We start from the raw sequence: 27,935 nt of genomic DNA on the forward strand, positions 1-27,935 counted from the left end.
GGAGCGCTCGGTCGCGGCGGGTACCCGCGGGCAGCTCCCTCCCGGCCGTGGCTGCGCACGGAGGATGCGCGGCCGCGGAGCCGCCGCCCCCGCAGAGCCGCGCTGGGAGCGGGAGGTGAGCGGGGCGCTCCGAGCTGCCCGGGAGAAGGGAAGGGATCACGGCCCGGCTGTCCAGGGGGCGGCGGGGATGCTCTGTGAAAAGCAGATTTTTCTCCCGAAGCGGAGGCTGCGGAGGCCGGTGGAGCGGGAGGGCTGCGGGAGGAGCGTGGCGCGGTGGGGGAGCCGCGCACAAGCGTAGCGGGGAATGTTCCCAGCAGTGGGGTTTTCAGCCATTTTTGCCTCAAAAACGTTTCCAGGTGCCTTGCGCTGGAGCATTGGAGCATCTTTAAACGTCTGGCCTGAAGAAATCAGGCAGCTGTGCGTGTGTTAAGGAATAAGAGGGGAACTCGAGGGGGTTTTGTTTTTCCACGGGACTAGAAGTGATGCATTTTAATCAGTCTCTGGTGTGAGAGGGAAAGGAACTTTAAGAAAACAAGCATTCTGATTAAAATTCAGCCTATCAGAGGACAGTAAGTGGTATTTGGTTGTTATGTTTTGGTTTTTTTTTGTTGTTGTTGTTGATTTTGGGGGGGGGGGGGGTTTCCTAATTAAACTACAGCCATTTAGTGAGAGGGTTTCAAGGAAACAAATGAAACCGATTTGCTTCAGGTGGGAAAGACGGTGCATATGACATCGGAAGCCTTTTGTCTTCAGGTGCAAACAAAGTATATCCAGGTGGTTCGGCAGTCTCTTATTGTTGATTTTTCAGGCAATACAGGAATACAGCCTGGAAAACACAGTTCCTGGATGAAGAGTTCTTGGCTTTTAGACCAGAGCTTTATAAATAGCATAATAAACATGGAGGGGGTGGATGGTGGAGTGGATGATGTATTCTTGTCAAATGAAAAAGTGGATTCATTTTGTTTGCAATGACTGTTAATGTTATGGGAAAATGCAAATCAGTAAATTGGTATTGCAGTTTGCTGCTTAATATTTCTTTTAGAAGAGAAGAACATATCCACCCTCTTCCCTTCCTGGCTCCCCCCACCCAGTTTCCAGCTGGCTGGAGTGCCAGCAGCCCCTAGAACCTGTGGCAGTAAACTGTTAAACTGTGAAGTCCAATAACAGGATCAGTTGTTATTTCCACCACATGTCTAGGACTTCCCCCTCCCCCCCCCAAAAAATTTATAATCAAATTCCTTTCTTTTTTGACAGGATGAAAGTGGCTGCCACTATGATAACTACCTTGCTTTGCAACATGGTATTTCTGCTGGCATTTGGATTGGCTTCAGCTTTTAGCCACAGCCCTCGGACACCTGACAGGGTTACTGAAGCAGATATTCAGAGGCTGCTCCATGGGGTTATGGAGCAACTGGGCATTGCCAGACCCCGGGTAGAATATCCAGCACACCAGGCTACGAATCTTGTTGGTCCACAGAGCATTGAAGGTAGTTAATTTCTATTTTGAGTTATGATTAATTTTTTAGTATGCTTTGGTAACAACTAATGGTTTTTTTATAGATACAGAAAGAATATCCTGAGTTTAAAGTCATAGATTTCTTCACCATGTTGTTGCTTGATCTTTGTTTTAAAATCCCCATCCATCTTACACCTTCCTTAATGTAATGGTTTTGGCAGAAGTAGTGGGGTTTTTAATGTACAGGCTTTGCAGAAAAAGTTATGTTGTCTTGGCATTGTCTAATTTCTAATGCCTCAAAACAATGGGTTTGCTAAATTATTCCTGAATATTATGTATAAATATATTGTAATTTCATTGTTTCACATGACACAAATAATATCTGTAGAGTCCAAATTCCATGGATTTTTAGATATATTTGCAAACCAGAAGAGATCAAGTGTTTGTGGTACCATGTAAGAAAAAGGGATAAACCTTATACTGGGGATGCTTCTCTCCCTGTGTCCACAAGTAGCACCTCAAAACCGTGTTGCAGGGATGAATGCTCTGGGCTCAGCTTTAATTTTTTTGGCCAGTACCTCTGATCTCACACTGTGTAAGTTTTCCTTGGAATCAGTCTTTTACAGCTATGTAAATAATTTGAAATATCTGTCTCAAATGTTAGGATATTGGGATAATATTTCAGTGTGTTGCTATTTTAACAGAACAAACCAGCTTTTGTTTTGGCATAACAGCAAGAGGTTGAAGGTATGAAACTCCAAATATTATTGTTTATGTGTGAACATCAAAACAGGGCAGAACCCCTCAACCTTCCTCTCAGAATTAAATCAGTCTGACACAGTGCAATAAGACTCCACAGTTCATAAGTCTGTGTTCTCTATTTTGTCCTCATTCTGATCAACAGGCTGTCCTAGCCAAACAGATACAATTGCTTTAATGGAGGCTGAGGAGAGGATTTAAGATGAATAGCTGTTTCTACCAGATAATTGCAGACCTAATGTATATATATTTTTTAAAGAAACTTTGATGGACGCGTTTTTCTGCAAACTTAAGTAACAGAGACAAAGTTTAAAGAGTATAATTTGATATGTAGCCTTTTCTCCTTTATGAATGTTCATACGTAGAGAAACTGGGACAGATGGTAGAAATTAGTAATTTTACTCTCCATTTGCCTCTTTTTCCCTAGATGTTTTTTAAAAAGAGAAACCTTATGCAAATCTGAATCTCTGGCAAATATTTAATCTCAGCTGTTTGATGTTACTTTCTACTTACAGTGTTAGCAAAATCAGGTGATGCATCTCTTGATATAAGTATCAAAAGGTTTCTAGTGTTTGTGAGATTGAAGTAATGCTAGTTTTCCAGTCATTTGTGCAGTCTTCCACAATTAGCACGTTGGACAAACGTTTTTTGTTTCTCCTTTTTTTTTTTAAATAAAAAAATCCATCTGTGTATGTTATAGAGTAAAACTGAAAGATGATAAATCCAGTCAATTTATCATATTTAACTTCCCCTCTTGCTCAAATGAGGATGACCCTTTTTTTTTTTTTTTCCCAAGCCTACCATGGATATTTAACCATTTATTTAAAAATTTCTGCAAAAGCAAAATGGTCTTGTGGGGTAAACATTATTAGTCAGTGTAGAAATAGGCCAGCAAATCAGACCTTTGTATCAAATGTTGCTTTTTATAGAGTATTCTGTGGTAAGTTTTTCAGGTAGTAATCTCTTGCTCTTTCTTTGGTTTCTTGTGGTGATGTGTGTCTATCTGTAGATAGATATGAATCTATTTTTGAATATAGACCATGAATTATAGGATAGCTAATCCATCAAAACTTGCATTTTATTCTGAAAAAATAAGCCTATATGTTTTTAGATAATGTCTGTACAAGGTTTCACATTCTGAAGGATTCACCTATGGACTTCCCATTGCATATTCACACTGTTAGCACTGGCTAATAATTCTGTATGCAAGTGCTTAAAAAATTCAACATGATAATAGAAATGGAAAATAAGGGAGAAGGAAAGAAAGAGGTTTTAGAATTATTGTGTCACAGCAAAACAGGGTATTCATCATAAATACCATCATGGCAAAGTGGTAATTCACCAACTGCTCTTCTGAACTGCTCCTCTGTCTTCACTGGGATTTGCTGCCAGAAGTGTTGACTTCCAACCACTTTTCAGACTGCAGGTTTCAGTGAGCAATGTAAAAATTTTAAAATCAGGTTCACTTCATGCCTGCATTCTCATCATTAAGGCCCTGACTGCTCTGGGGTGCATTTGTTTCTCATTTTGATTAGATACTGCATCTCAGCATAAAAACAACCCTCTATCAATTAGACCTTAATAAATTTAATATGTTCCTGCAAAAATTGTTTTACTTAACAAAGGGTTTTGGTCAGAAATAGCCCCAGCAGCACAGACCTGCAGCAGTGCTGATAGCTGTCATTGCCATCAGCTTCAGCTGAGCCACAGCTCCAGAGGCACCACTGACTTTCAAAAGGCTGAGAATTCACCCATTGTATGTGTACATTTGCAAAAAACATACTGTCAGGAAAAATTAATTTTTTATGGCTTTGGAATTTGGAAACAAATTTAGGCTGCCATAATATAAACAAGTTTACTCTAGCAATCTGATTATAATGAAATGTTTTCAAATTTGAGTGATTATTATTATAACATTTTCCACGTTGTTAATAAGAGCTTAATAATTTAATACACAACAAAAATATTATTGGTGTTAGTTCATAAGCAGATTTCCTGATCACACTCATTTTCCATCTCAGCTTTCTAAATTTTTTCTGGTGTTAATCACTCTGTTTTTACTTTAAAATGCTAAAAACCAGAGGATGGATGTGTTGCAAGGAACTACACATGATCATTCCCATCCTTACCTTCACACCCACCCTATCCCTTTCCCCCTGAAAAAGTTTAGGGCTGACTCGGCTGCAGAAAGTGCAGTCACAAACATATTCTATACCAAAGAAAGCTAAAAAAAGGACACTCTTCAGAAAATATATTTAGTAGCATATTCTCTCTTTTTGAAGTGACCAGATAGTTTTCCTGTTGATAAATAAATTTTAAAAAATACAACTTTCTTGTTGATGGATTAAAAAAAATTACAACTTGTTAATTGAAAAAAAAATTCTGCTTTTTCTTATGTTGAAATCTATAAACACATAGCTTTTTTTTTTTTTTATCCTTAACTTTGCATTTGTCAATTTACTGTTACTTCAGATCAGGCTGCTAAAATAGGAGTAGTGTCTAGAAAATGCCTGATAGAAAGTTTAATGTACCAGGAAATTACTGTCAAGTTCAGGGAGGCGCAGCGGCAGCGTGAGCTCTCTTCCTTTGCTAGGGCTCTGCTAGGTAAGTGGAATAGGGCAAAAATGTCCCAGAAATGAGACTTTGCTGGCTGATTCCCTGTGCTCGTGTACTGCAGCCAGCAGATGGTGCGTGGTGCAGCAGTGTGGCAGGAGCCAACCAGATCCTGCATGATGAGAGTCAAGTGAAAATGTTTTTAGTGCCTGACAGGGGCTTCTTAGGAACAGCTGTTTTTGCTGGCCACTTAATAGATTTCTCTTTCTGTACATCCCCTGATTCCAAAACGTAATAAATTTGTATTAACTAGTCTGATTTCTCTAATAATATTCACTCTCCTTGTCAATACATCTTATCAGAAAGCTATACTGGGATCACTTAGCAGCATCTATAAAAAGATTGGAAAACATGGAAAATCAAAATAGGAATTTTTAATGAGTAGCTGTGTTTCTGTACTTATTGTTCAGCTTATCACTAAAATAGTATGCAAGCCTTACTGGGCTATATTCAAGCTTTCTATAGATAATAAGGACACTGCATCTATGTTAAAAGAAAACAAAAGAATAAAGTAAAGAAATGCATTCAACATTGCAAAAAACACAGAAGTTAATTTTTCTGTCTGGTAGGGCATTTATGAAGTAAGAGACCACACTTTTTTTTTCTTTCCTTGCATGCTTATAATTTTGTGCCATTATTTAAGGTTGGTTTTTTTTTTGTTTGTTTGTTTGTTTTGTTATTGTTTGGTTTTCAGTTGTTTTCCTTTTTTTGAGGAGTGGAAGGGAATAAGCATATAATGTAAATTTCAGGCTTGTAATACCCTGCATAGGACAACAGTAAAAGTCTTACTTAAACACATGGGGGCACCAGTAGTTCATCTTGAGCAGTTTGTAGCATTTAACTTCGTAATTGGAAATGGGAAGTCCCATTTTCCTTTTGCAAATAACATTGCCTACCATAAATTCAGTACAACAGAAAGCTTCTTGTGTGGTTTGTTTGTTTGTGTTTGATTTAGTTGTTTTTATTTCTTAAAACCACCCAAATGAAATCATTGTTGGTAAAGGTGCTGGCATGACAGCCCAGAGTCTGAAGTCTTCAGTCTGCAGAAGAGGAATAATGCTGTCAACCTCAGAGACTCCTCATAGCTACTGGAAACAGGCTGGGGTTTATTTGGTTATTTTGAAAGGAAATAAGTATGTTTATTGTTTTAGAAAAATATAATTACTGTTTGTCAGATTGAAATGATAAAATTCAAGAGAGTCTGGAACATTATGCAAATGTGTCTACTAACAACTGGTAATCAATGGCTTGTCAGCACAGTCCTTGTACAAATAATACTCTACAGCAAACCTGCTGTCCATAAAATTATGCAGATTACTCATTCATGCTAATAGTGTCTATTTTGTTTACATTTTACTAATAAAATTAAAGCTTTTATTATTAGTAAATAAGAGTATTACTTTGATGTCTGTCCTGTCCTGCAAGACAAGTGACAAATATGATCCCAAAGTATTTTAAAAAGTCTGTCAGTGAAGGCTGGCCAAATTATGATGAGCTCTTGTTTTCAAAGATTTTTTTTCTCTGCTTGTCTCTCGTGCAGAGACTGAGGAGAGACCTCATTGCAGTTACAGCTTCCTCACAAGGGGAAGAGGAGGGACAGGCACTGGTTTTTCCTCTGTGGTGAGCAGTGACAGGGCTCAAGGTAATGGCCTGAGGTTGTCAATAGGTTGGACATTAGGGAAAGATTCTTCACCCAGAAGGTGGCTGGACACTGGAACAGGCTCCGCAGGACAGTGGTAACAGCCCCAAAACTGACAGAGATCCAGAAGCTTCTGAACAATGCACTCGGGCACAGGGTGTGACTCCTGGGGATGGTGCTGTGCAGAGCAAGGAGTTGGACTTGATGATCCCTGTGGGTCCCTTCCAGCTCTTCCAGTTCTGTGATTCTGTGAACATGCCAGGATTTATACCTTTCTGCATTTTTTCTCAAAATCAGCTGCATTTCCCATGCTCCCACCTGAATTTTAAATTAACCTGCAGTAAGAAAACACTTTTAAGTTTACTTGGTTCTATGAAGCGATATTTTAGAAATCTAGAGAAGCGGAGTCTCCTACTCTTCTTGATTTTTGTGTTGTGCCAGGTGATAGGCTCTCTGGCACTCTCCAAAGGTTTCCAGAGCTCTTCTCCCTGTGCTTGCCTTGGTGTGTGTGTTCAGCGGTAGGGATGAATGAGAAGAATCGCAGCAGCACTCAGCTGCAGGGATGAATGAGAAGAAGAATGGTGTCAGCTGCAGAAGCTGGTTCTTCCCCTTGGAATGCTTTAGTACATCAAGTTAGCTGATCTGAGCCCCTTTTGCAGCACCAAAGAGCAGCACTGGGCCTGGTCTTACCTGCCAGGGCTCTTCATCTTCCCACTCTATTGCATCTTTGTTGTGTGCCAGTGCTTTTATACAAGTGCAAAAGAAGGATATCATCTTGACTGGGGCAGCTTTGCATGGCAAGGCTCTGCTTTTGGAGTTCTGGGCCAATAGTGGTTCACCAGGGCAGAGGCTGGAGCCTTCTAGCTCCGTACTGAGAATGCTCACAAGGAGAACGTTTGGGGCAGTTGGGAAATCTGCCTTATAGCAGCTGTCAGACAGGCATGGGAAGGTTTTAAACCTGCTGTTGAACCAGCTGGGACTTGGAGCCATCTGCATGGAAAATTGAATGGAATAAATATGAACGTGGAAATGAACATTAAAATTTTGTGAAGTTCATTGGTGCAGTAGAGACAAAAACATGGATGTTCTGGATGTTTCTTGTGCATCCAGGCTTCACATGACAGGAGTGAAAGGAGTCTTTTTCTCTGAATGTGTTGACACTAATGGAGCATTTGGACTTCTTGTGCAGCCGGTGTCAAGTGAATAAAGTGCCAGTGAATAAAGTGTTACAGTCCTTCACTAGCACATTTACATTTATAGTATACATACATTTATAATATACATATATTGAAATAATGTCCCATCCCTCATGGGATAAAGGAGGTCACTGTTTTCCTTTCACTGCTTTGTTTCCCAGAACCACGTGCTGCACATGCGGTCAGTAGTGATGTTGTGCTGTGGCAGTGACAGGAGAGTGCAATTTGCTGGCTTTGTTTTGGTTTTTTTCACTTTGCTGGTGTGTGGTGGCTGCAAGGCAAGGTGGCAGAGGGGCCCCTGTCTGTGTGCTGCATGATGCATTGTGTGTGTCACACAGTGTGTGACCCTTCCTGTGCTGTGTGTAACACTGTGTGTCAACTTCTTCACGTGGTGAAGTGCAAAAGCCGCTGCTCGGCTGAAGGACAAGTTAATACAGTCCATTAGAGGACTGTTCAACCGAGGTAGGCATAAGAGTTTTCTTTTTTTCTGCTTTGTCAGCAAGTGGCTGCTGGATTTTTTTGTTGTGTATACAATTTGAATAATAATGACATGTAAGCTACTGTTATAAAATTTTTGTGAGAGGCATGGGCATTATTTTGGTCCTAACTATTTCACAATAAGAGGCTTTAATATCTTAAATATTTGTACTGTTTGTAATTAAAATATTGGATACAACTGAATTCTTTGCTGAAAGCAAGAGCAGTAATTGTGTGATGTGTGTGCTTAAGGCTTTAGAAAAAATTGCCCCTCTGCAGAGAAATAGAAAATTAGTCTTTATAGTTTTAAGAACCTTTGTGTCATTAAGGAGAAGACAAGCGGACTCTGGAATGCCTGAGCATGTATAGCTGTAGTGTTTTCATGTTTCTCGAGGCATGCTCTTGAATGGTTAAGGAAGTTGGCTAGGTTTGCATTTTTCCATTCTTTGTTCTCCTATGCTTCTTCTCCTTCCCTATTCTCTTATTTAGCAGCTTCTGTGGAATAGACACTGAATGTCTCATCTCAAAATGTGATAATTTATAATTTTTTCAGTTCTCCTCATTTCCTGTGCTTAATCAATTTCAGCAAGCAGGGTAGGACTCTCTAGGATGAAGCTAGCAGAACTATAATTACAGCACTGGGGCAGTAAAACTCTTCTTAGGGTAAGGAAAATGTAAATGCATTTTCTGCATTCAGGATTTTTTTAGAGTTTACATGATAGATGGACCTGCAGATAATAAAAGAAAAGAACAAGTAAGTTCGTGGAGGGTGTCACAGTTTAACCTATAATAGCACTGGGAAGCATTCTGTCAAACCTGCCTTCCACTGGGGAGATGTTCCTTTTGAATGTGACAGTGACACAACAAATGTGGATACAGCAAGGTGACTGGGGGTGAAAGTGCAAGATAGTATGGGAAGCTGTCGCTGTGAAAGGAAAAAGAGGTATCTCTGATTTGTTTAGGAGACGCTGTAAACAATCTTGAAGATTTTTCCCAGTGATAAGAACAAATAGTCCAAATTAGCAAAAGATTTTGCTAAGTAGGAAGAATGGTATTACATCTCTGATTAAGATGTATTTTCTCAAATGGGATAAGCTATACCAGGCTTCCTTTGCAGCTCATGTGTGGTTGGAATTTGTACAGGTTGAGATAAGAGATGTGATTTTTGCTCAGGGAGATCCCCCTGTGAATCTCTGAGGGGTTTGGACACTCTGAGGTACCTAGTATGACTCACTATGTAAAGGGCTTTAACTTGGGATTTGGGATTTATTTACTCACAACACACACTCATGAGCCTTCCTATTTTGTATCTCCATGCTAAGATTGGCCAGACTGTCTCTTTTCTGAATTTGTAATTGAGGAAACTCTATCTCACTGTGACATGGGAGATGGTTTCAATGAGACGGAAAGGCAAATTTGTCCTCTTGTTTCCCTTTAAATGTTCTGCAAAAATTTTTCACTTTTGAAAATCCATTCTCATTGACTTTCTTAAACTGACTCTTCTGGGGGACAGTTCTGCCTGTTTGTATTTGACATAGAGGATTGCTCTCCACAGATTCGTTCCCGCTCTGCTTTGCACTACCAATAGATGGGTAGCAGCAACTAAAGCTTCAGTGACTAACAGCATTTCCACTGGATGTGTTTGATCAGGGAAATATTCAATACTTGCAAGAAATTAGTTGCTCTTTATGTTTCTTTTCCTTTTTTTTTTTTTTTTTGTTTTGTTTTGTTTTGTTTTTTTGTTCTCCAAGAATGGAGAGGTTATGTTGTCTGCATGGGTGGGACAGTACTGCTCTTACAAAGAAATGAAATGAGCTGATAAAATACTTTTCCAGTATTATAATAATGGTGAGAGGCATTGTTTCTTTTTGTTTTCCACCCTGCAACAGTTCAAGACTAGAGTTAGATGACTACAAATATGCATATATTTTAAATGAAATTCAAAGCTTACTTAGGACAATGCTGATCTTAGCTCAAGAGATCTAAACCTCTAGTTTATCCTGCAGGAATGTGAAATACCTAATAATAAATGCTCACAAAAATCCTACACATGCAAGAGACCTGATTGTGTTGGAGTGTTTTCTTTGCTAGTATGCGGCACAGAAATGCTTGTTCATATAAGTAAGGAGATACGGAAAAAAGCATAGATTTATCTAGCTCATCCTTTCTCAGTGCAAGGGTATTGTCTGTACTGCTCTGGATTTTCAGTAGTCCTAGTCTGAATAATTTAACAATGATGTCTCTCATGATTCCTTTGGATAGGAGATTATGAAAAGTTTCTTGGTATTGTGTTGCCTTGTCTTTTTCTTTCAGGCTCTGCCTCAAGGTTCAAGAAACTGATCTGCTATTTTTGTAGCTGACTGTATATGCTTGTATCCCAGTATTTTGACTTGGTAGCTGCAGTGTATTTAATCCTAATATGTTTCTTTAAATCAGTAATATTACACCACCAAAACTAATGCAACTAATGAGAGTTACTGTATATAATACCCCAACTTCGTATATTCATTTCATTTCATTTTTATTATTGTAGTCTTTGCTGAGTGCACTATTTATCAGAGTTTATAAGGAATGAGCTCTGCTCTGCTGATGTTATTAAATCACTCAAGTGTGCTAAATTATGGCACCAGAGCAGGTGCTATTGTCTGCAGCTCTTTTGGAAAGAAAGGAAAAACCCTCAATTGATCCTGGACATCTATACCTAAAGGAAACAATTCTTTATATTAATATAAAAAGATTGGTTTGTACTCAGTCAAGGGAATTCTTGGCAGTTGGTTTAAACTTACATGTATATATAGCACACTGGAGCCTGCTAAGTACCTCTGTTTTCTTTATGGATGGAGCTTTGGTGCCAAGAGGTCTGCACCACATGCAAGCACAGATAGGCTTCTATCTGATGGATTGTCCCATAGTGAACCACATTGTATACAGGATGTTCAAACACGTATTGATTATGTGGTTCCGTAGTTTACAGCAGAATCATAACCTGATGCTTTTAAGTACATATATGTAATCAATCTTCATGTGAAGGAACTCAGGACAAAAGAAGCATTTTATGCTATATATTAGACATTATATTAAATTACTTTTTTTTAACCTCATCACCATAGCATTATTGCGTTACAAGCGTGATCTTTGTGTGGGCTATGGACTAAAGGTATAATAAAGTTCAGAGTGGGGATAATGCTGTTCCCATTTTAGTACCAACTCTCGTGGTCAGTTACAAGCAAAATTCCCATATAACAGAGAAGCAGTTTTTTTTATAAGGGGTAGTTTTATGTTTTGTTACATATCTGTAAATCTTTTCTGCAACACTGCATTACAGAATAAGAGACTTGAACTTGAGGGGGAAAATTAGCACATTGATTAGATTTTAGTCCATTGTGCAAATAAAAAGGAAATGTACGTGCTTATAGACTAATTTGCTTTACTATAATGCCAGCATCCAGCTGGTCATCTGCAAAATTAATTTGCTAAATTTGCCTCAACTGCCACTTCTAAATGTGGAAATTAATACAAAATATGAATTTTGTATTTGAGTGCCTTCTGTTAGCAATTTTTGCAAGTGATTAAGTTAGCTCATGATGTTTGGCTGTATAAAAGATGATTTAGGCTGGTAATATTTATTTGTTATTTGGGGTGGGAGTACTTGAATGATTCTTTTGGAGCAGCTTTCATGTTCAGAGACTTTATTCACATCTTCTGGATCTAGGAAAAATAAATAAATTTTAAATAAGTATATTTGGTGGTAGCATGGCAATTTTGCTATTTACTCAAGCAGTTGTGTCTGCATTCACTCTTTAACTCATATTTTCCATTTGTTCAAACTCCTTTTCCTCTCAATTCATTGTTAGTAGAATTTATATGTTGACTGTATGTTGTTATCCCTCCTTATATAGGGCTTAAAAAAAATTACTTTGCTGTCACTCAACCATCTCCATTGCTGCAGTGTGTGTGGTGGCTGTCTTTGTCAGGGAAAAAGAACATGCTTGAAACTAATGTTTTATGTCTGAAATTCAAAAGAATAATGTACAATAGTATTTTAAAAACTCCACAAGCAGCTGGGGTTTAGCCTGTGGATGCATTTGGCCAGTAAGGCATGCATAAAAGATCTAGGACAGATAATTATTTGTAGAAAGGCAGAGAGAGAGAGAGTGGCCTGAGCTTTGTTCCCAAATCTTCAGTGGAAGACCCTACTTGTCAAAAGCAGGGCACCCAGCTGAGGTGTGTGTGAGGTGGCCACAGCACAGCAATTTTGGGTGTAGTTGCCCAAGCACAGCAGGCCCATCACTGTGTCCTCTGCCACTGGGTTACAAAACCTGCTGCTGCTGCTGCACACTGCTGCTGTAACCCCTGCTCTGGGTTCCACAGGGAAAAGGTAATCTTGTATGTAAAAGTGTGAAGTCACTACCTGGGATGCTTTGTAACACACTGACTACTGTGGACATATATCTGAACAAGAATTCCCATCAACAACAGGGACTCTTCACCACTTTTCATCATTACAACAGGAAATGCAAATTGACATTGAAGAATTGGTTTCATTTAAAAATATTTTTTCTAAGTGTACACAACCAAATTTGCTAGAATACCCTGGGTCTCTAAGGACCTTAATATCTTAAGCCCCTTTGGTACTTTATTTATTAATGTATTTCTAGGCTGTGCAGGTAGTATTTATTTCTACAGTGTCATTAACATTGTCTTCCTGCCATGATGCTGTCTTGCCATATCTTCTATTGTTAGTTAGTTGCCATAATGAACAGTAATAGTATCAGTGACTGAAGATGATTGTGCTTTAGATGTATCAGGTTTCATTTTTTTTCTTCACATTTTCTTGCCTAAAACTTTCATAGATAAGTAAAAAAAAAACCAACCATATGACTAATAGTATGTGGCTGATTTTGTTTCCTAGTTTCATTTTTAATTATCTAAGTTACTGGATTTAGGTTACATGGTTATGTTTCTAAAAGAGATGCTTGAAATCTAAACTTGGATTTGTCTCTAAAACAATTATATATCTAGAGAGAGATTATATTTTAAATCGAAGTGTAAATTACTTGCACCAGCTAAAGTACTTACACTTTTAGTCTTGTGAAATGACTGTGCATAAATTGTCTTTGCTAGGTGGTGCGCATGAGGGTCTCCAGCACTTGGGTCCTTATGGCAATATCCCAAACATCGTGGCTGAGCTGACAGGAGATAATGTACCAAAGGATTTCAGTGAAGATCAAGGTTATCCTGACCCTCCAAATCCCTGCCCTATTGGAAAAACAGGTAATTCAGCTGTACCCTTTGTACCTCTGTCTTCACTGTCCATCTTCCTGTCTTTCAGCACTGTACAACCTGTGATCGGAAATGAGGGTTTTTTTCATTCTATGCCCCAGAAAAAGAACTGTTGAGAAATTGGGTGTTTTAGTGTTTCCAATGAGCTTTTTTTTAATATGTATTTTTTAAGAATATGTGCATATCCTGTATTGCTGTGTGACTCTGGAGAAGGTGGAAGAAATCATCTTGATCTCAGAGTAGAAGATAGTGAGATTTATAAGAACATCATGTTCCCAAGGGAGTTCATTTTTAAGCTGGCCCGTGAAAAAAGTTATTCTGTACAGATGAGATTTACCCTTCTTTTAGAGACTTTCATTGTGCCAAGAGGAATGAAACAGTCTGCCCTGATCTCCAAACCAGACCATGAGTCAATATTTAAGATACCTTGGCTCCAATCCATGCATCTTTACAGCTCACTGAGGGTGCATCTGTGCCAAGGAATGGAGAACTGCATGGCTGTACCCCACGGCATTGCAGGCATTGCAGGCAGGCTGGCTCTGGCAGCGGGGCAGCGCAGCCTGGGAGAGCCAGAGCGGTGCCGGGGACATGCAGGATGTCCCCCAGACTGCAACTGCAGGCACTGAGCCAGGTGGGGATGGTGCCCAAGGGCCACTAAAGCAGCCCTGCATGTGCATGATACACACAGACCCTGAGAGAATGGATCTCCTTCCTGTTACTTGAGCCAAGGAATGACTTCCAGTACTGAAAGCAGTAGTAAAATACCCATTGGCTGCCTTGGGACCTGGAACTGGGAATGAGTGCTCTATTTTTCTCTCATTTTTTATTTGTGAGCTAAGAGATACTTTCAAAATGTTTTCTGTTTAGTCTTCTTTATGTTATTTGGATAATGTAGAACAGTTGTCAGTATTTTTATTTAAAATGTTCTAACTAGCTTAGAATTAATAAAAAGTAATATTTGTTATGAAAAGTTTTTTTCACTGTGAAGTGTTTTTGCATTTCATTCAAAAATTTGACAAAATTTCGAATAGTCCTCCCTTACTGTTTTCTATTACAGCCATTTGGTGATGATGCCTTCATCTCTTCTGGAATAATACCTCATCTTCCAATTTGTTCACTATAGCTGTAGTCTGACAAGTTGCAAATGATGGGTTTAGATTTTCTCACACACACAAGCACACACATGGACTTTCTATTTTCCGTGCTTGCCCATTAGACTTCTGTTCATGATTAGATAAATAAATTAAAAACATGGCATCCAGGGAAATGCCTTTGAAAAACCCTTCAATTTTTCTGTCTTAGGTGAAATAAAAGTTGTTAGCTAAGCTAATACAGTCAGATCTGAACAGAGAGGGAATTTGCAGGGAAGTGCTGCCTGCTCAGATAAATGTCTCTGTCATAGGTATGCTGTGAGTGAAGATAGTATCTGCTAGGATTAGAGTAAAATGTTTTTCAGAGCCTTAAATGGAAATTCAAGTGGTGACTGTATTATGCATACAAATTACCAGAGGCCTTCCTCAATCAGGTCTGTGGATTTGCTTAATGGAAAACAATTTTTCCAGTCACTGTCTACATATGCACATTCCACAGCAGGAATACATAAGCCCGGAGCATTTGAGTTGAAGACTTTTGGATTAGCAGTCATAGAGGACACCCATGTGTCCAGCTGCCCTTTGTGTTTTCTACCAAAAGACACAAATGCTCTGAGGTGTACCACACTTCTGTTGTCATCTGTTTCTCTCTTGATATAACCTTGTCCCTGATGAGACTGAAATGATTTCTTTATGTTTTAATGGCTTCTGAGTTACTTAGCCAGTATGAAGACTTCTCCCCTGTTTTCTATTGGCAATTTAATTTTTTCCCAATCCCAACAAGAAAAGAGAGAAAGCTGGATCTGTTGAACTAAGAATAACCTCCTCAGGTCATTGAATCAACTCAGTTTTAAGTTAAGTTTTTACTGCTTCCCACATCTGAGGGAAAAAGATAATCCATCTGCAAATCTTTTTACATGATGACACACAAGGACAGAAAGGAAAGTCCACAGGTGTGTGCTCTGGAGTGCCTGTGTTCTGGCAGATGCAGCTCTTTGAATGCCCAGCATCATGCCCTGGCTGGTAGGATCTCCTGGGGTATGTCTGAGAGGAACTTGGACTGCAAGCTCCCCATGCTGGCTAAGCAGTGGGAGCTCCAGGAGCAGACTATCCAAAAAGTTACTCTGGCCTCAAGTTACTGAACCTTTGTTTAAGCTAAAGATGACTTATTTTGGTAAAAAGACCCTAAGTTGATTTTTTAAAGGATATTATCTTGATGTGACACTGTCTACAAAACCATCCATTGTGGTTAAGGGAGGTTTCTGGACCAATCAGATTAGTTACCAACCTACAGAAATGTTTTCATCATAAAACTTCTCCTACATAGCATTTTTATGAGATTGTACAATGCAGAAATGATTTTCAGCCAGTTTGAACAAAGTAGCAAACCAGAAATGGAGCTCCAGGAAGTACTCAATGAAAGAAATTCTGTCTTTGCTCACAGCACCGTTTTACCATGACCTTCAAAATATTACCTTACCAATTTCTAAAATTACTTGTGAGCATTTAAAAGAGAAAAATAATCTCTCTTCTGAATCAGAAGAGGATGAAATTCTAGGTAAAATCAAATGCAATAATTAAAAGAAAAACATGAAGGAGAGAAAGAGCTTGGAAACTAAAGTCCTTCAGTTTTCATTAAGTTGTGAGGATTTTTTTAAAATAAATAAATTCTGACAAATTTGTTTCAAAAGAAAAAAAACTCATATTTTCTAGTCATCCAATTCTTTATGTTTTTTAATTGCATTATTGCATTTAAGAAGTTTGCTGACTAATGTGGCACATATTGTGTATTTCAAAGCTACTAAGCACTCGATGCTTTCTTTTGCAGTTGATGATGGGTGTCTAGAAAACACCCCAGACACAGCAGAGTTCAGCAGGGAATACCAACTGCACCAACACCTTTTTGATCCAGAGCATGACTATCCCAATAGGGGCAAGTGGGTGAGTGCATACTTATTGCTTATTTTTGTTGCATGTGAAGCTGGGTATTGTCTGCTACGTGGGACACTATGAAACCACAAGGACAATATCATCCTTAATGCTGGAAAAATTATCACCCTAAGGGAAACTTCTCAAAAAAGGTGAGCTTGCCGTGAAAAACAGAAATAGTGCTTGTGATTGATAAACACCCCAGAAAAACAGAAAGTAAAATTCCTTGTTCTGTTTGCCTGTCCCAAAGCATGACAGCTTGATAAGTGCAAAAAGCCACATTTCAAACTACGGTTGAACATGTTGCTAAAATTAGTGCAGATCTTCAGATTTCAAAACATAATCTGAAAGAATATCCAGGTTTAGTGACTCTTTGCTGTTCAGCTACATCGATAAAAAATAGAAAGAGAATACAGGTAGACAGAATTCAGCAGCTTAAAACACCTTAAAAAATGTAGGATCAGACAAGGATTGCCTTAAGGAATCCTCCCTACTTTAAGGATTTTTGAGGACTTGAAGCTGCTTCTTCCTCTAGTCAGGTTATGCGTTGTATCCTATTGAAAACCTATTTTACACACCACTTATAATAAACACAGTGAGCTACACTAAGGGCAAAAATCTTGCTCTGAGCATACAAGGACTTTAATAACTGCAGCTAGACTATTTCTGCAGGCTAGAGGCTCCAAAGAAAGCTCTGCCACTTAATCTTGGATTACATCAGTTAAAATGTCCAATCCCAAATCCATTTTCAGGCGCCAGGAAAACAATAACAATGATCATAATTTATGCTTGTAGAGCAAATAATGAAATCTCATTTTACATTGTTATAACACTTCACTTAAGATTGCACTAAACCAGTGCTCTGTAAGCATATATCGATAAATGGACATGTTTGGCAGTCTCTTCTCCTGCTGTAATTTTGAGACAATGATTCATCTTCATAATCAAACCAGTGTAAGATTTATAGTCTTAATTACTTATGTGAGTGCTAAATTTCTGGAGAGAATCATGCCAAAAATCCAAATTTTGGAAACTTGTTGCATGCTAAGTAATTACCATCAAAGGTTTTCATTTAAAAAACACCAGATGGTGAACGTTCTTATTTATGCCAGATAAGGCTGTTAGTTTTCTTATTATTCATGACTACTTTACTTTCATAATTCCATTCTGAAGACAACAAAGGCACTTCTGTAAATCTTTGGCTTATAGCAATATTTCAGAATCAAGCATACATACTGTGTTGTCATCAACAACATATATACTTAATAAATGATAGTAAATCATTAGTGAATCCTGGGCTTTTTTGTATCTCCATCCATCACTACTAATTCAGGAGAAAAAGCTGCTCATGTATGGATTAAAACACTTTTAGGTACTAAACAGTAATCATATCTAGCTGCAGCTTAGCCAACTCCAGATCTTTTTAATTAGAGATGAAACAGCTGGTCATGTGCATGAGCAAATATTCTGCTGAGATCCAGGAGAACAACCCTGATCATCTCCTAATTGCATATTACCACATGGTAAAAATATAAATACAGTGATATCTTTTTGTGGCTGGAGTTTTTATTTTTAATTCTCTGGAAAAAACAGGTAAGCATTCTAAAAATTAGCTGTCTGCTTATAAAGCAGAGCTGAAGTAGATGAGATCTTTTGGGGCACTCACTGTTGTCTGCATTAAGTTGTAAATTACCAATACAGGTGGCTGTGGGCTGCCTAGTGGGTAACTGAGCATCCTCACCCTTCCACTGCCCCCAGCACCTAAAATTCCTTCTGCCCACAACAGTTTGTTCCTGCTTCTCCTGTTGAAGAGCCTAGGACCAGATGCCCAGGGGCAGTGATGGCTGTGTGCTCACAGACTGTGTTTCCACCAGCTCTTGCCAGCTGAGTGGGCACCAGGCTGTCATCACCAGCTGCAGCTTCTGCAGCCAGTGTCTGCTGGACCCATGGAGGCTGGCATGTGCTCCCAGCTCTTGGGGGAACTTCTCCCCAGCCTTTTCCTACCACTGTGTGGTTGATGAAGTGTTACAGTACCCAGTGACTTGTCCTTTCCAGGAGCCAACATGCATTCCTTAGTGTAACCACAGAAAAACCCAGATTACGTTAGCAGGTCAGAAAAAAAGGAGCTGCTTGTCCTACTGGGACAGAAACAGGTTGGTTGGCTTGTTTTGGTGACAGACTGTCATGCATGCAAAGCTGTGGGACCTCTGCAGTATCCTGTGAATAACACACATTTTAAAAGGGTCAAGCAAGTAGAAGCTGTCTCATGCAGCAGAGTGTACCATTATGTGGATGCTAAATATTATGTGTAAATACTGCTAATACATCTGCAGATACAAATATGTAAATCATAATAAATATATACTTGTTTAGGGGTGGGAAGAAAGGAGAAGAATTTTCTGTCTTTGGGACAACTCCCCATAAATCAATATGCTGTCCTATGAGAAGTCTCAGGAACGGACTCTGTTTATAGAGTGAGATCCATGGCTTATACTCTCCTCCTCATTCCTCATATGGGGAAAACACAGAGGGGATCGTGAAAATAGTAGGATTAGTGAATTTGGAGTTTTCTGTCCTTGTGTACAACTATAGTTCCAAAGATTTCAGAGTTTTTCCCCCAGTTCAGACTTTTCCTTATAGGACTCAGACACTTTCTGAGTGTGCCTTTCTTGCATCTTGCAAATTGGCTTTTTGGATGGTTTGCGAAAGTGTTGTTGGCATCCAGAAACACTTGCACAAAGATAATTTACAATATATGATTTACAATCAAATCTAAAAACCTTTTACATATTTTTTTGGTTTAAAGCATTTTAACCTCTGATTTTTTTCCCCACCCAAATCCCAACTCTAATCCAAGTAGCCAAGAGCATGCAAAGAGAATTCCAGGAGTAAGGGAAAAGTAGAAAATCACATGCAGCATGTCTCTACATGAGGTGTATCTTTAACTGAAGAAAACTCTGTGCCTTCATCCTTAACAACCTCTCAGTGAAGGATGAACACTTCATGGGCAGATTTTGGTGGCTGATGAGGTCAGGCCATTACGCAGTGGAACATATTTTCAGGATTGCTGTTATCATACCAAAATGTTCTTAGCTCATGCTCCACAACCATATTTGCTTTGTACTCCACATAATGATGCAGTAGTACTTAGGGTCTTAAAACATTCTCAAACAGACTAAACAAAATATGGTTTCCTTGAGCAGGGACAGTTCAATTGTAAGGAATTTGACAAAAATGCTAGCTCTAGTAGTCCATAAAATTAGTTTTATTTCTGAAACACCCTTTTTCCTCTCATGAAAGTACAAGGTCAAATACTTTACAAAGAGAAGCCTTGGTGGTGCTTTGTTTTTTAAGTAGAATAATTTGCGCATCCTTGAGTTTCTTTAAAATGTTAAATTTAAGTTTTCCTGAAGTGAGCTTGCATAAATGACTAGCCAAGAATGTCCTTCTTGGCCAACTTCATCTCTGTTCCCTTTTGGAACAGCTCAGACAAAATAACTGAGGTTGGACAAGAGATAGGCCTTGTGAATTTGAGGTTTAATGAACACAAGAATACAAAACAGACAATTTTGGCAGATTTCATTGTAACACTTGAAAATGTTTGTTTTTTCTCATATCAAGGCCGCAGAGAGAGTTAGACGTGTTTGGTGAATTTGTCTCGTGCTAGAATTACACTTTCTATTTATATAATCAATGTTAGGTCAGTTGTTTATAGCAGAATTAATGGCCTTGTTTATATAGTCTTCTGCTTTTATACATATAATTCTTCTCTCCTTCCATTTTCAGGTTAGGGTTTGGTTTTGGTTTTCTTCATAACACAGAATTGAAACAAAATGTGTTGAACATGTGTGTGTTATTCCAGATTTTATTAGAATTCACTACTCATAAGAAATACAACAATATGTGGATGCACTTATGTAAACTATGGTCAGTGGGGGTTTTTTGTGTTGGTTTTTTTTTTTTCATTTTCTTTTCTCATCATCATAACTTTCTCTTCTGCCAAGATGTTTCTGGCAGTTTTTAAAAGGTTTGCCATTAAAAATGTTATAGACAAAATGGTTTTTAGAAGCTTTATTGAGGGCACTACTTAAACAAAGGAAGAGTTGGCGCTGAACTCCTTTCAGCAGAACTTTGCACTGGGAAGTGTTGATATCTGGAAGGGAATAAGCAAAGACAACAAAACAGTAGGAATGATGCCTATTTCTGTTTTTAAAAGGAATTAGAAAATCCCTTGTAAAGCATTTTTTTTCAGCTCCTGCTTTTGTGTCACCTCAAATGTATAGAAATATATACCAAAGGCAAGACTCCTTCTCCCTCTCCCTCACATTCTTCTTTTTCCTTCTGCCTTTTCTTAAAAAAAAAAAAAAAAATATATATATATATACACATGTATTTATACCACGTATCACATGATGGAGAACATCCAGACTATACAGAACATGCTTGAAGCAGTTATTGCCTGAACACTGGGGATAACATAGTGGAAAATTACTGGCTTTGAAATTGTTGATAAGGCTATGACTGCTCCTGAAGAACTGCAAATCTTAGTAGGAATACACTAATATTTAATTGTGGTTTGTTTCTCCCATAAAACTATGCAGTCTAAACTTGATAATATTTAATAGAAGAAGTAGTATTTTAAAAGAAGAGTGTAATGGATTTGATGGCTGTGTTGGGTTTTTTTTTTTCCTTTCCAGAGCAAGAGTTTACTCTTTGAGAAAATCAATGGTGGTCCAAAAAGAAGAAAGAGGGTAACTATCAGAATATTTCATAGCCCCTATACAGTCTAGAGACCTCATAAAAATTAAAACCATCTTGTTGAAATGAAGAGATAGTCTAATGCATTCGTATTATACTTTAGATTATGTGTAAAGTCAGGGACTCTCTGTGATAAACTGCTATAGCTGGCTTCAGGACTGAGCACTGGGTACAAGACTTATTTCTCAAAATAGACTCTTACCTTCAGAAGATACACTTAAGTGTAGAACATTATAAAACCTCATATCGTCCGTCTTTTAAAATTGATCCTATTTGCTTAAAACCATTTAAAATTATTTAAATATCTTTAAAACAGAATTTGAAATTTCCTACTAAAAATATTAGTAAATTTAATTATTACTATCTATGTGTGTGAATATATTTTTGGGTGTAAATAACACTAGAGGTGGTTCTTTATCTGATCTACCTTGGAATTCCTGAACTCCTGAAGATGAAACTCCTGTATCTGTGTCCCACTTGCTTGAAAGACAAAGATGAAAAGGTTTTCACTGTTCTGCTCCTGTAACAAGGAAGGCAACCCACATAGAGAGATTCTGTACAGTCTGCCTCATTACTCCCTCTTTTTTGGTACTGTCAGCCTGTCTTTTATTTAAAAAAAAATCAGTTTCGGGAAGAGTCAATGTCTTTAGCATTGCTGCTGGTGTATTATTTTTACAAAAAGGAAAAGTCTAGCTCTCTGCCAGAAAGTAGCTTTCCAAAATATGACAGCACAGTTTATATTGTAAATGAAGTAAATATAATTTAAAACAACAAGCTTAAGCGAAGATGATTTATTTATTTATTAACTCTCAAACTTTAAGTCTTTGCTAGAAAGGGAGAAGATGAGTTGATTTTTTCCTGATTCAGACCTCACTGGCAGTTGGCACTTCACCAATGGGTTAATGATCTGACCAAAGCTTAGTATCTGCTTCATACTTGCATTCAGTTTTTGTGTTTGTTAGTTGAAAAGTAAAAAAGGGTAGTCACCTGACTTTAATTTTTAAGTAAGTAGAATTTACTCTGGAAATAGTTCAGCAGAATATTTATTAATAGCTAGAACAGCATGTTAAAGTGGAATTCATGCAACATATACATGAGGGAAAAAAAGAAAAAAAGAACATTTTCTTTCTGTGAGCTGACTGACATAACTGGATACAAAACAAGTACTAGCTGGAGACACTTGACAGTTATGTGGCCAGGGGTAGCCCAAAATTTTTAAGGTGAATTTCTTTACAGCAGACTTATTCTCTCAGCACCAACATGTCACTTAATGCTAAATTCACTAGAATTTAAATTATTTTAGGGTAATACTGTATGATTTAATGAAAAATTCAGAATCTTCACTTTATCAGCAGAAGAGTAACCTAGAACTGTCAGCAGCAGAGTGTGTTTTTCTAGAAATCAAGAAGTCCACTGGATTTCCCTCCTGCCTTTTGTGCTCCCTGCCACTCCTCCACGCCTTTCTGCACAGACATAGTTTTGGGATCTGGCAACAGATTGATTTTTTTGCATCTGAACTTCCCCATCTGAGGTTAAAACAAATCCTGTGTAACAGTGTACGTAGTAACCCCGCTGTGTCTCTCCAGGGCTGTAGTGAAACAGTCACAGAGGCACAACTGGAGTCTAGAAAGCCACATCTTCGAAGCACGTGTGTCTATTCATATATTTATGTGCACCTCTGTAAGCACACAAGCAAGCCTGCACACACATGATCGCTGTGCATGGCAAAGGCGTGTATTCACCATTTCCTGCTGTGTTCACTTTCTGCAGCCCTTGCACTGCAAGATGAGGAGGTTCACAGTGACATCTAATTCTAACTAGCAGTTCTCCCCTTTTTAAAAATTCTGTGCTTGCAAACAGCCCTGTCCAGAAGTGTCAGGACCGCTTCTGTGATCAGTAAGTTGCTGTGGGCTTCAGAGCTGTGTACAAAGGTGCTCGGGAGCTTGCATTACTTTGAATTGTGCAGAGCTGCATAGGACTAATCATATTTTAGTCAAATCAGCCAAAGTATTTTGCATTATATTTTGTGTTTTCTTTTGTTGGTTAAGAAGGATTCGAAACTTTATGTAGTTTCATTCTCTTCAACTTTATTTCAAAAAGTAGCAAGCAAGTACCATTCCAAAAAAAAAAAAAAAAAAACCAATTAATCTTCCTAGGAATCTTCAAATAATTCCTAGAAGTTTATGCAATGGTTGGATTTCACTAAATTAACATTAAACAGAACTTCTTTAAACAAACACAAACAAATCATTTACATATGTCTTATTTCTAGCAATTTAAAGCATTGGAGTTAGTTTATTTTCAAAGATTTTTCCACATTCATTTTTGGTTCTTAATATTTTTATGTTTTCACTTGCAGCAGGCAAAACACCCAAAACCCAACAGAAGTAAGCAAAAGGGCTGCTCTGTGCTATGACTAAATAATAATGATAGCATCCACAAATCTGGAGAAACCCAAGGGCTTAAACTTTAAGAGAGATAAACCCCAAATGTTTTCCAGAGATCTGACAAATACTTGGGATAGCTGAAAATAAATATTTCATGCCCATTATGAATGCCTTTTTTTTTTTTTTTAATTATTAAGTTTTGGTGAAAGAAGCACAGAAATGTCTCAAGAAAAGTAATTTCTGTGACACACAGTCAGCCTGACAAGAATCAGGAGATACTGGAAAATTTGCATTCCTCTGAAGTTTGTGCTTAGGCAAACAGTTTTTATTGGCATCAAAAACCTTCATGCTAGAATTTTTGACTGTATCTGTGTGAAGGAAACAATATATACTTGAATTTTGCTTACACTGACACTGTAACAGGCCAGAAAGCAGGTGTAAATGATGCTTAATACTGAAGCTCCACTGAACTGCTTGCCACTTTGCAAATACAGTGAATACATTTGACTCCACTGGTATAGATAAAATTCAAGCATAGGCTTTCTATGTTACTCCATCTACGATCTCCTAGCAGTTTTGAGATGGGATCTGTTCATCTTCAGCCTCACATTGTGCTGCTTGCATGGTGCAAAGTGAAGTTCAGCCCTCTCCAGGAATCTTCTTTGCAGCATTCCCTTGTTCTGGCAGTGCTATGAGAGCCATTTTCTATGCCAAAACCTTGTTTGGCTCTGCTTCTTTGCCAGCAGTTTTTTATCTCAGCATCAAGAGAGGAAGCAAGGAGGGGTTTCCTGGAGAGGAGACAGGCTGAAGAAGAGGCTTTGGTCAGACTGGAATTGTGGTCTCTAATTTGTATCCCAGCACAATGGCCATTAGGGCATAGTGATTTAAGCTAAAGCTCACCTGTACTTCTCTAACAAGTTCTGTCCTGCCTCAAGAATCAGGGAGTTAGAATTGCTGCTGCTTCTCTGCTGAGCTGAGGAAAGGAGGAGTGGAGCAAGAAGGTAGTGTTTAATTGAGATTGTTCTATATTCCTGACAGTCCTCCTTCATTTGTATTCCTTTCACTGGATTGAATTAAATTTTTGCAAAAAAAAAAAAAAAAAGGAAAAAAAAAAAAGAAACAGAACACTGGTTGATTTCTAGATTTAATCCCTGGAAGCAGTTTTTTCCCAAGTCTGTAAATATCTGACAGATAAGAAATACATAAATATGTTCACTAATTCTAGTTACCTTTTATCTGTTTCCCTGTTTCTAATAAGTTTAATAATTTAAAATTTTTTCAGAGTGTGAACCCCTATCTTCAAGGACAGCGACTGGATAATGTTGTAGCAAAGAAGTCTGTTCCACAATTTTCAGATGAAGACAAAGGTCCTAAATAAGTACAACAAAATGAAAGATAAAAACTCATGCCATCCTCCTCTAGATCATGATATTGCTTATATATAATCATCTATTAAATCCTTGTGAATGGCAGCATGCTTATTATTTATATAATTGTAGATGAAAAACAGCTGTATTTATAACAGCATGTTCTCCTAGATGATAAAAATATGGTTCTGCTTTTTGTTAAGTTATGGTAAAAGGGCATTTCTGTTGTTTTTATTTTAGTCATGGAGCAAACATTAAAAATGTTAGTCATTTTTGATAGCTAATGTGAGGTAAATGGTCTTAATGAGAAACTTGTAAATAGGAAGATGAAAAAAAATGCCAAGTCTGACTACAACGTCTTAAATGTTACTGTGTTTGACACATGAAAATTATAGTTTTATGTTTTGTTCACAAATATTGTTACTTAGCAAAGACAAAGTATTTATTTTACGCAGAGAATTTTGGCTTTTGGTCCATTTTAATAAACATTTAAGCAATCTACAAGGTTTGCAAAGTGACATTTTCCAAAATATTTCAGAGGCTCATTTGTCTGTGTTATTGCTGTACAAATTTAAAAATTAAAGAACTGCTTTTTGACTGTATTCACTGAAATATTTTTCTGTTAATCATTCCATGCCCACAGCTTTCCTGAACACTTGAACATCTTCCTTATCAATGGAAGTGTTATGTGAAAATTAACCTCCCCTACTGTTCTTTGTCTTAGTAACTGCAGCATTTGTGCATTATAGTGTCGTTAAATTATAAGTAAAGATGGAGACATTTGTCTGTGTTAGTAAGGTTGTGTCAACAACCTCTGAATCTAAATCCAGGATGTGAAGGTCATTACAGCTGATCTTCTGAAAAAATATGGTACTCTAAATACCACTCATAGCTATCATTGCTCTTGAAGTTGTTCTGGGAAGCTCAAATTGCCTTTCTGCCCCTAGGATAGATTGAAGAACATTATATTCCAGAGCTCTCCTTTTCTGAAAGATGAGAACACACCTGAATATTTCAAACCACTGGAATTATGGAAAACAGCATTAGCTTACAGCTGATATTACAAATAATATCAGGGAAATTGTGGGGGAAAAAAAAGTAGTTTCCTTTCCCATCCTATAGAAAGATACAGAGAAATAATGATGACCTCTTAGAAAAAAGAAAACGAACAAGAAATTAAGGTTCCTAGCTATATAAAATTAAAGTTAACAGGGTGGCACAAATACAACTGTTGTTGGCATTTGCTTTTTTTGTCCCACGACTTAGTTATTTGTAATAAATTATGTATGTAGAGAATTGGCCCTCTCATGCCATATATGGGTAGATTGCAAAATTCTAACATTTTGGAATGGACTATCATGTCTTTCATCATATTTCCTTTTAAAAAAAATCTTGAAGAGAAAAATGAATAGTATGTCATAAAGTGGAGTTTATACTCACACAAGACACAAAAATGAGGAATTTCAATGACTCACAGAGCTCCTTTGGCTTCCAGTGTCTGGAACAGGATGGGAGCAATCTAGCTGTTCATGTGACAGAACTTGTGTTCTCTGCATCTTAAGCTCACTCTTTTTATCTGCACTCCTGCTTAGTCTTCACACAGGTATTGAAAGCTTCAAAGCTACAAAGGTTGCTGCAAAACTAACAGAGTCTGTATATATCATGGCATAAATCTGACATTAAAACTTACTGATGCCCAGTGGCCCAGAGTGTGGGAAATGGTCATTTCTTCCAGCTAACCCTGCTGCCAGCCACTGGTGGAGCTTCAAGGCTTCCAGGCATTTGGAGGCTAGACTGCCATTCCTAAGAAATTGCTGTTTCTTCAGATCCTTGACTGTTCTATTGATACTTCTGAAGTAATCTGAGTTGGTTACATTCTGTCCTTATAGCTTCAGTAAAATCCATTTGAATCACAAAAAAAAAAAAAAAAACCATTATGGCAATTTTTTTTCATTTTTTAAGCTCTTTTAAGGACAAGTGCAAAATAAAAGGTCTGTACAGTAAATAGGGAGCTTGAAAAGGGAAGAGCAAAGAAGTATTGCTTGCTTAATAGTATCAATAATCCCACATGTAATTTTGTGAAGCACTCCAGGTCACTCCAACCCTGTGTGGGGATGTGACATCCAGCACTGCAGACTGGCCAGAACAGAGATACCTGGCAGGCTGCCTGCGGACTGCATGCCACCAGAGAAGCTGCCCTGCTGTGTATGATAGATCTACACAGTGCCAGCAAAGGAAAAATATCACTATTCAGACCTGATTTATCCTTAAATACAAGCAAAGGAAAAAAAAAATCTTTACATTGCACAAAACAATGATGTGTCTTACAGGAACTGTCTGCTGGAGCCAGTCAAGTGTATGGTGGTGAGCAGCTGTCTGCTGAGTTCATCAGGCAGCTTGAGTGTTTCACCAGGAAGACTCAGCAGTATTTTCATGAAATTTTAATAAAATATATTGTACCATGCTAATGAGATTTATTATTTTAATTTCAGTTTCATGGCAGAGCTGTCTTTTGGTACTGGAATTGGCTAGTCCCATATATATTAAACAAACAAAAAAAAAAGAAAAAAGAAGCAAAAATCCTTGTCCCTCCTACTGTTCCAATAACAGTCCAAACATCTATATGTAGTTTTTTAAACAGAATAATCACAGTGCCGGTCTTTCAGAATCAATGAATAAAGATACCTACTGGCCCGCCTCACTCAGAGTTCATCAAACCAATATTTACAAGAATGTAAATAGCTGCACAGGTGTAATTGCCCTTTTACCTTTATGATGCATGTGAATTAAGGAGCATGTATATTGATACTGTTGTTTAGAATTTTCATCAAATTAAAACCTTTCAGAGTATTTTAAAATTTGCAAGTGTGTTAATTACCTCTAACACATTAGAGACACAATGTGCTTGAAGGAAGCTATACAAAATAAAGTGTATTGCCCTGAAACATTGGTTTTGTCTTGTAAAGAAATATTTATTACT

General features: G+C 37.9%; 1 protein-coding gene across 5 annotated transcripts; it reads left to right on the forward strand.

Annotated features, from left to right (window-relative positions):
- On the forward strand, positions 1 to 27,905 carry SCG5 (secretogranin V). Of its 5 annotated transcripts, none has more exons than XM_068193060.1 (6): positions 1 to 115; positions 1,255 to 1,487; positions 13,265 to 13,414; positions 16,343 to 16,455; positions 21,141 to 21,194; positions 24,871 to 27,905. In XM_068193060.1, exons 2-6 carry the CDS (start codon positions 1,256 to 1,258, stop codon positions 24,964 to 24,966), a joined length of 645 nt encoding a protein of 214 aa, XP_068049161.1. In that variant the 5' UTR covers positions 1 to 115; position 1,255; the 3' UTR covers positions 24,967 to 27,905. The 5 variants fall into 5 exon arrangements, with proteins under 5 accessions (XP_068049161.1, XP_068049160.1, XP_068049159.1 ...); XM_068193058.1 differs by lacking the exon at positions 1 to 115 and adding an exon at positions 232 to 417; XM_068193061.1 differs by lacking the exon at positions 1 to 115 and adding an exon at positions 319 to 569.
- The last annotated feature ends 30 nt before the right edge of the window (positions 27,906 to 27,935 follow it).

This window comes from Anomalospiza imberbis, chromosome 6 (assembly GCF_031753505.1).
Source record: "Anomalospiza imberbis isolate Cuckoo-Finch-1a 21T00152 chromosome 6, ASM3175350v1, whole genome shotgun sequence".
Classification (NCBI taxonomy): Eukaryota; Metazoa; Chordata; class Aves; order Passeriformes; family Viduidae; genus Anomalospiza; species Anomalospiza imberbis.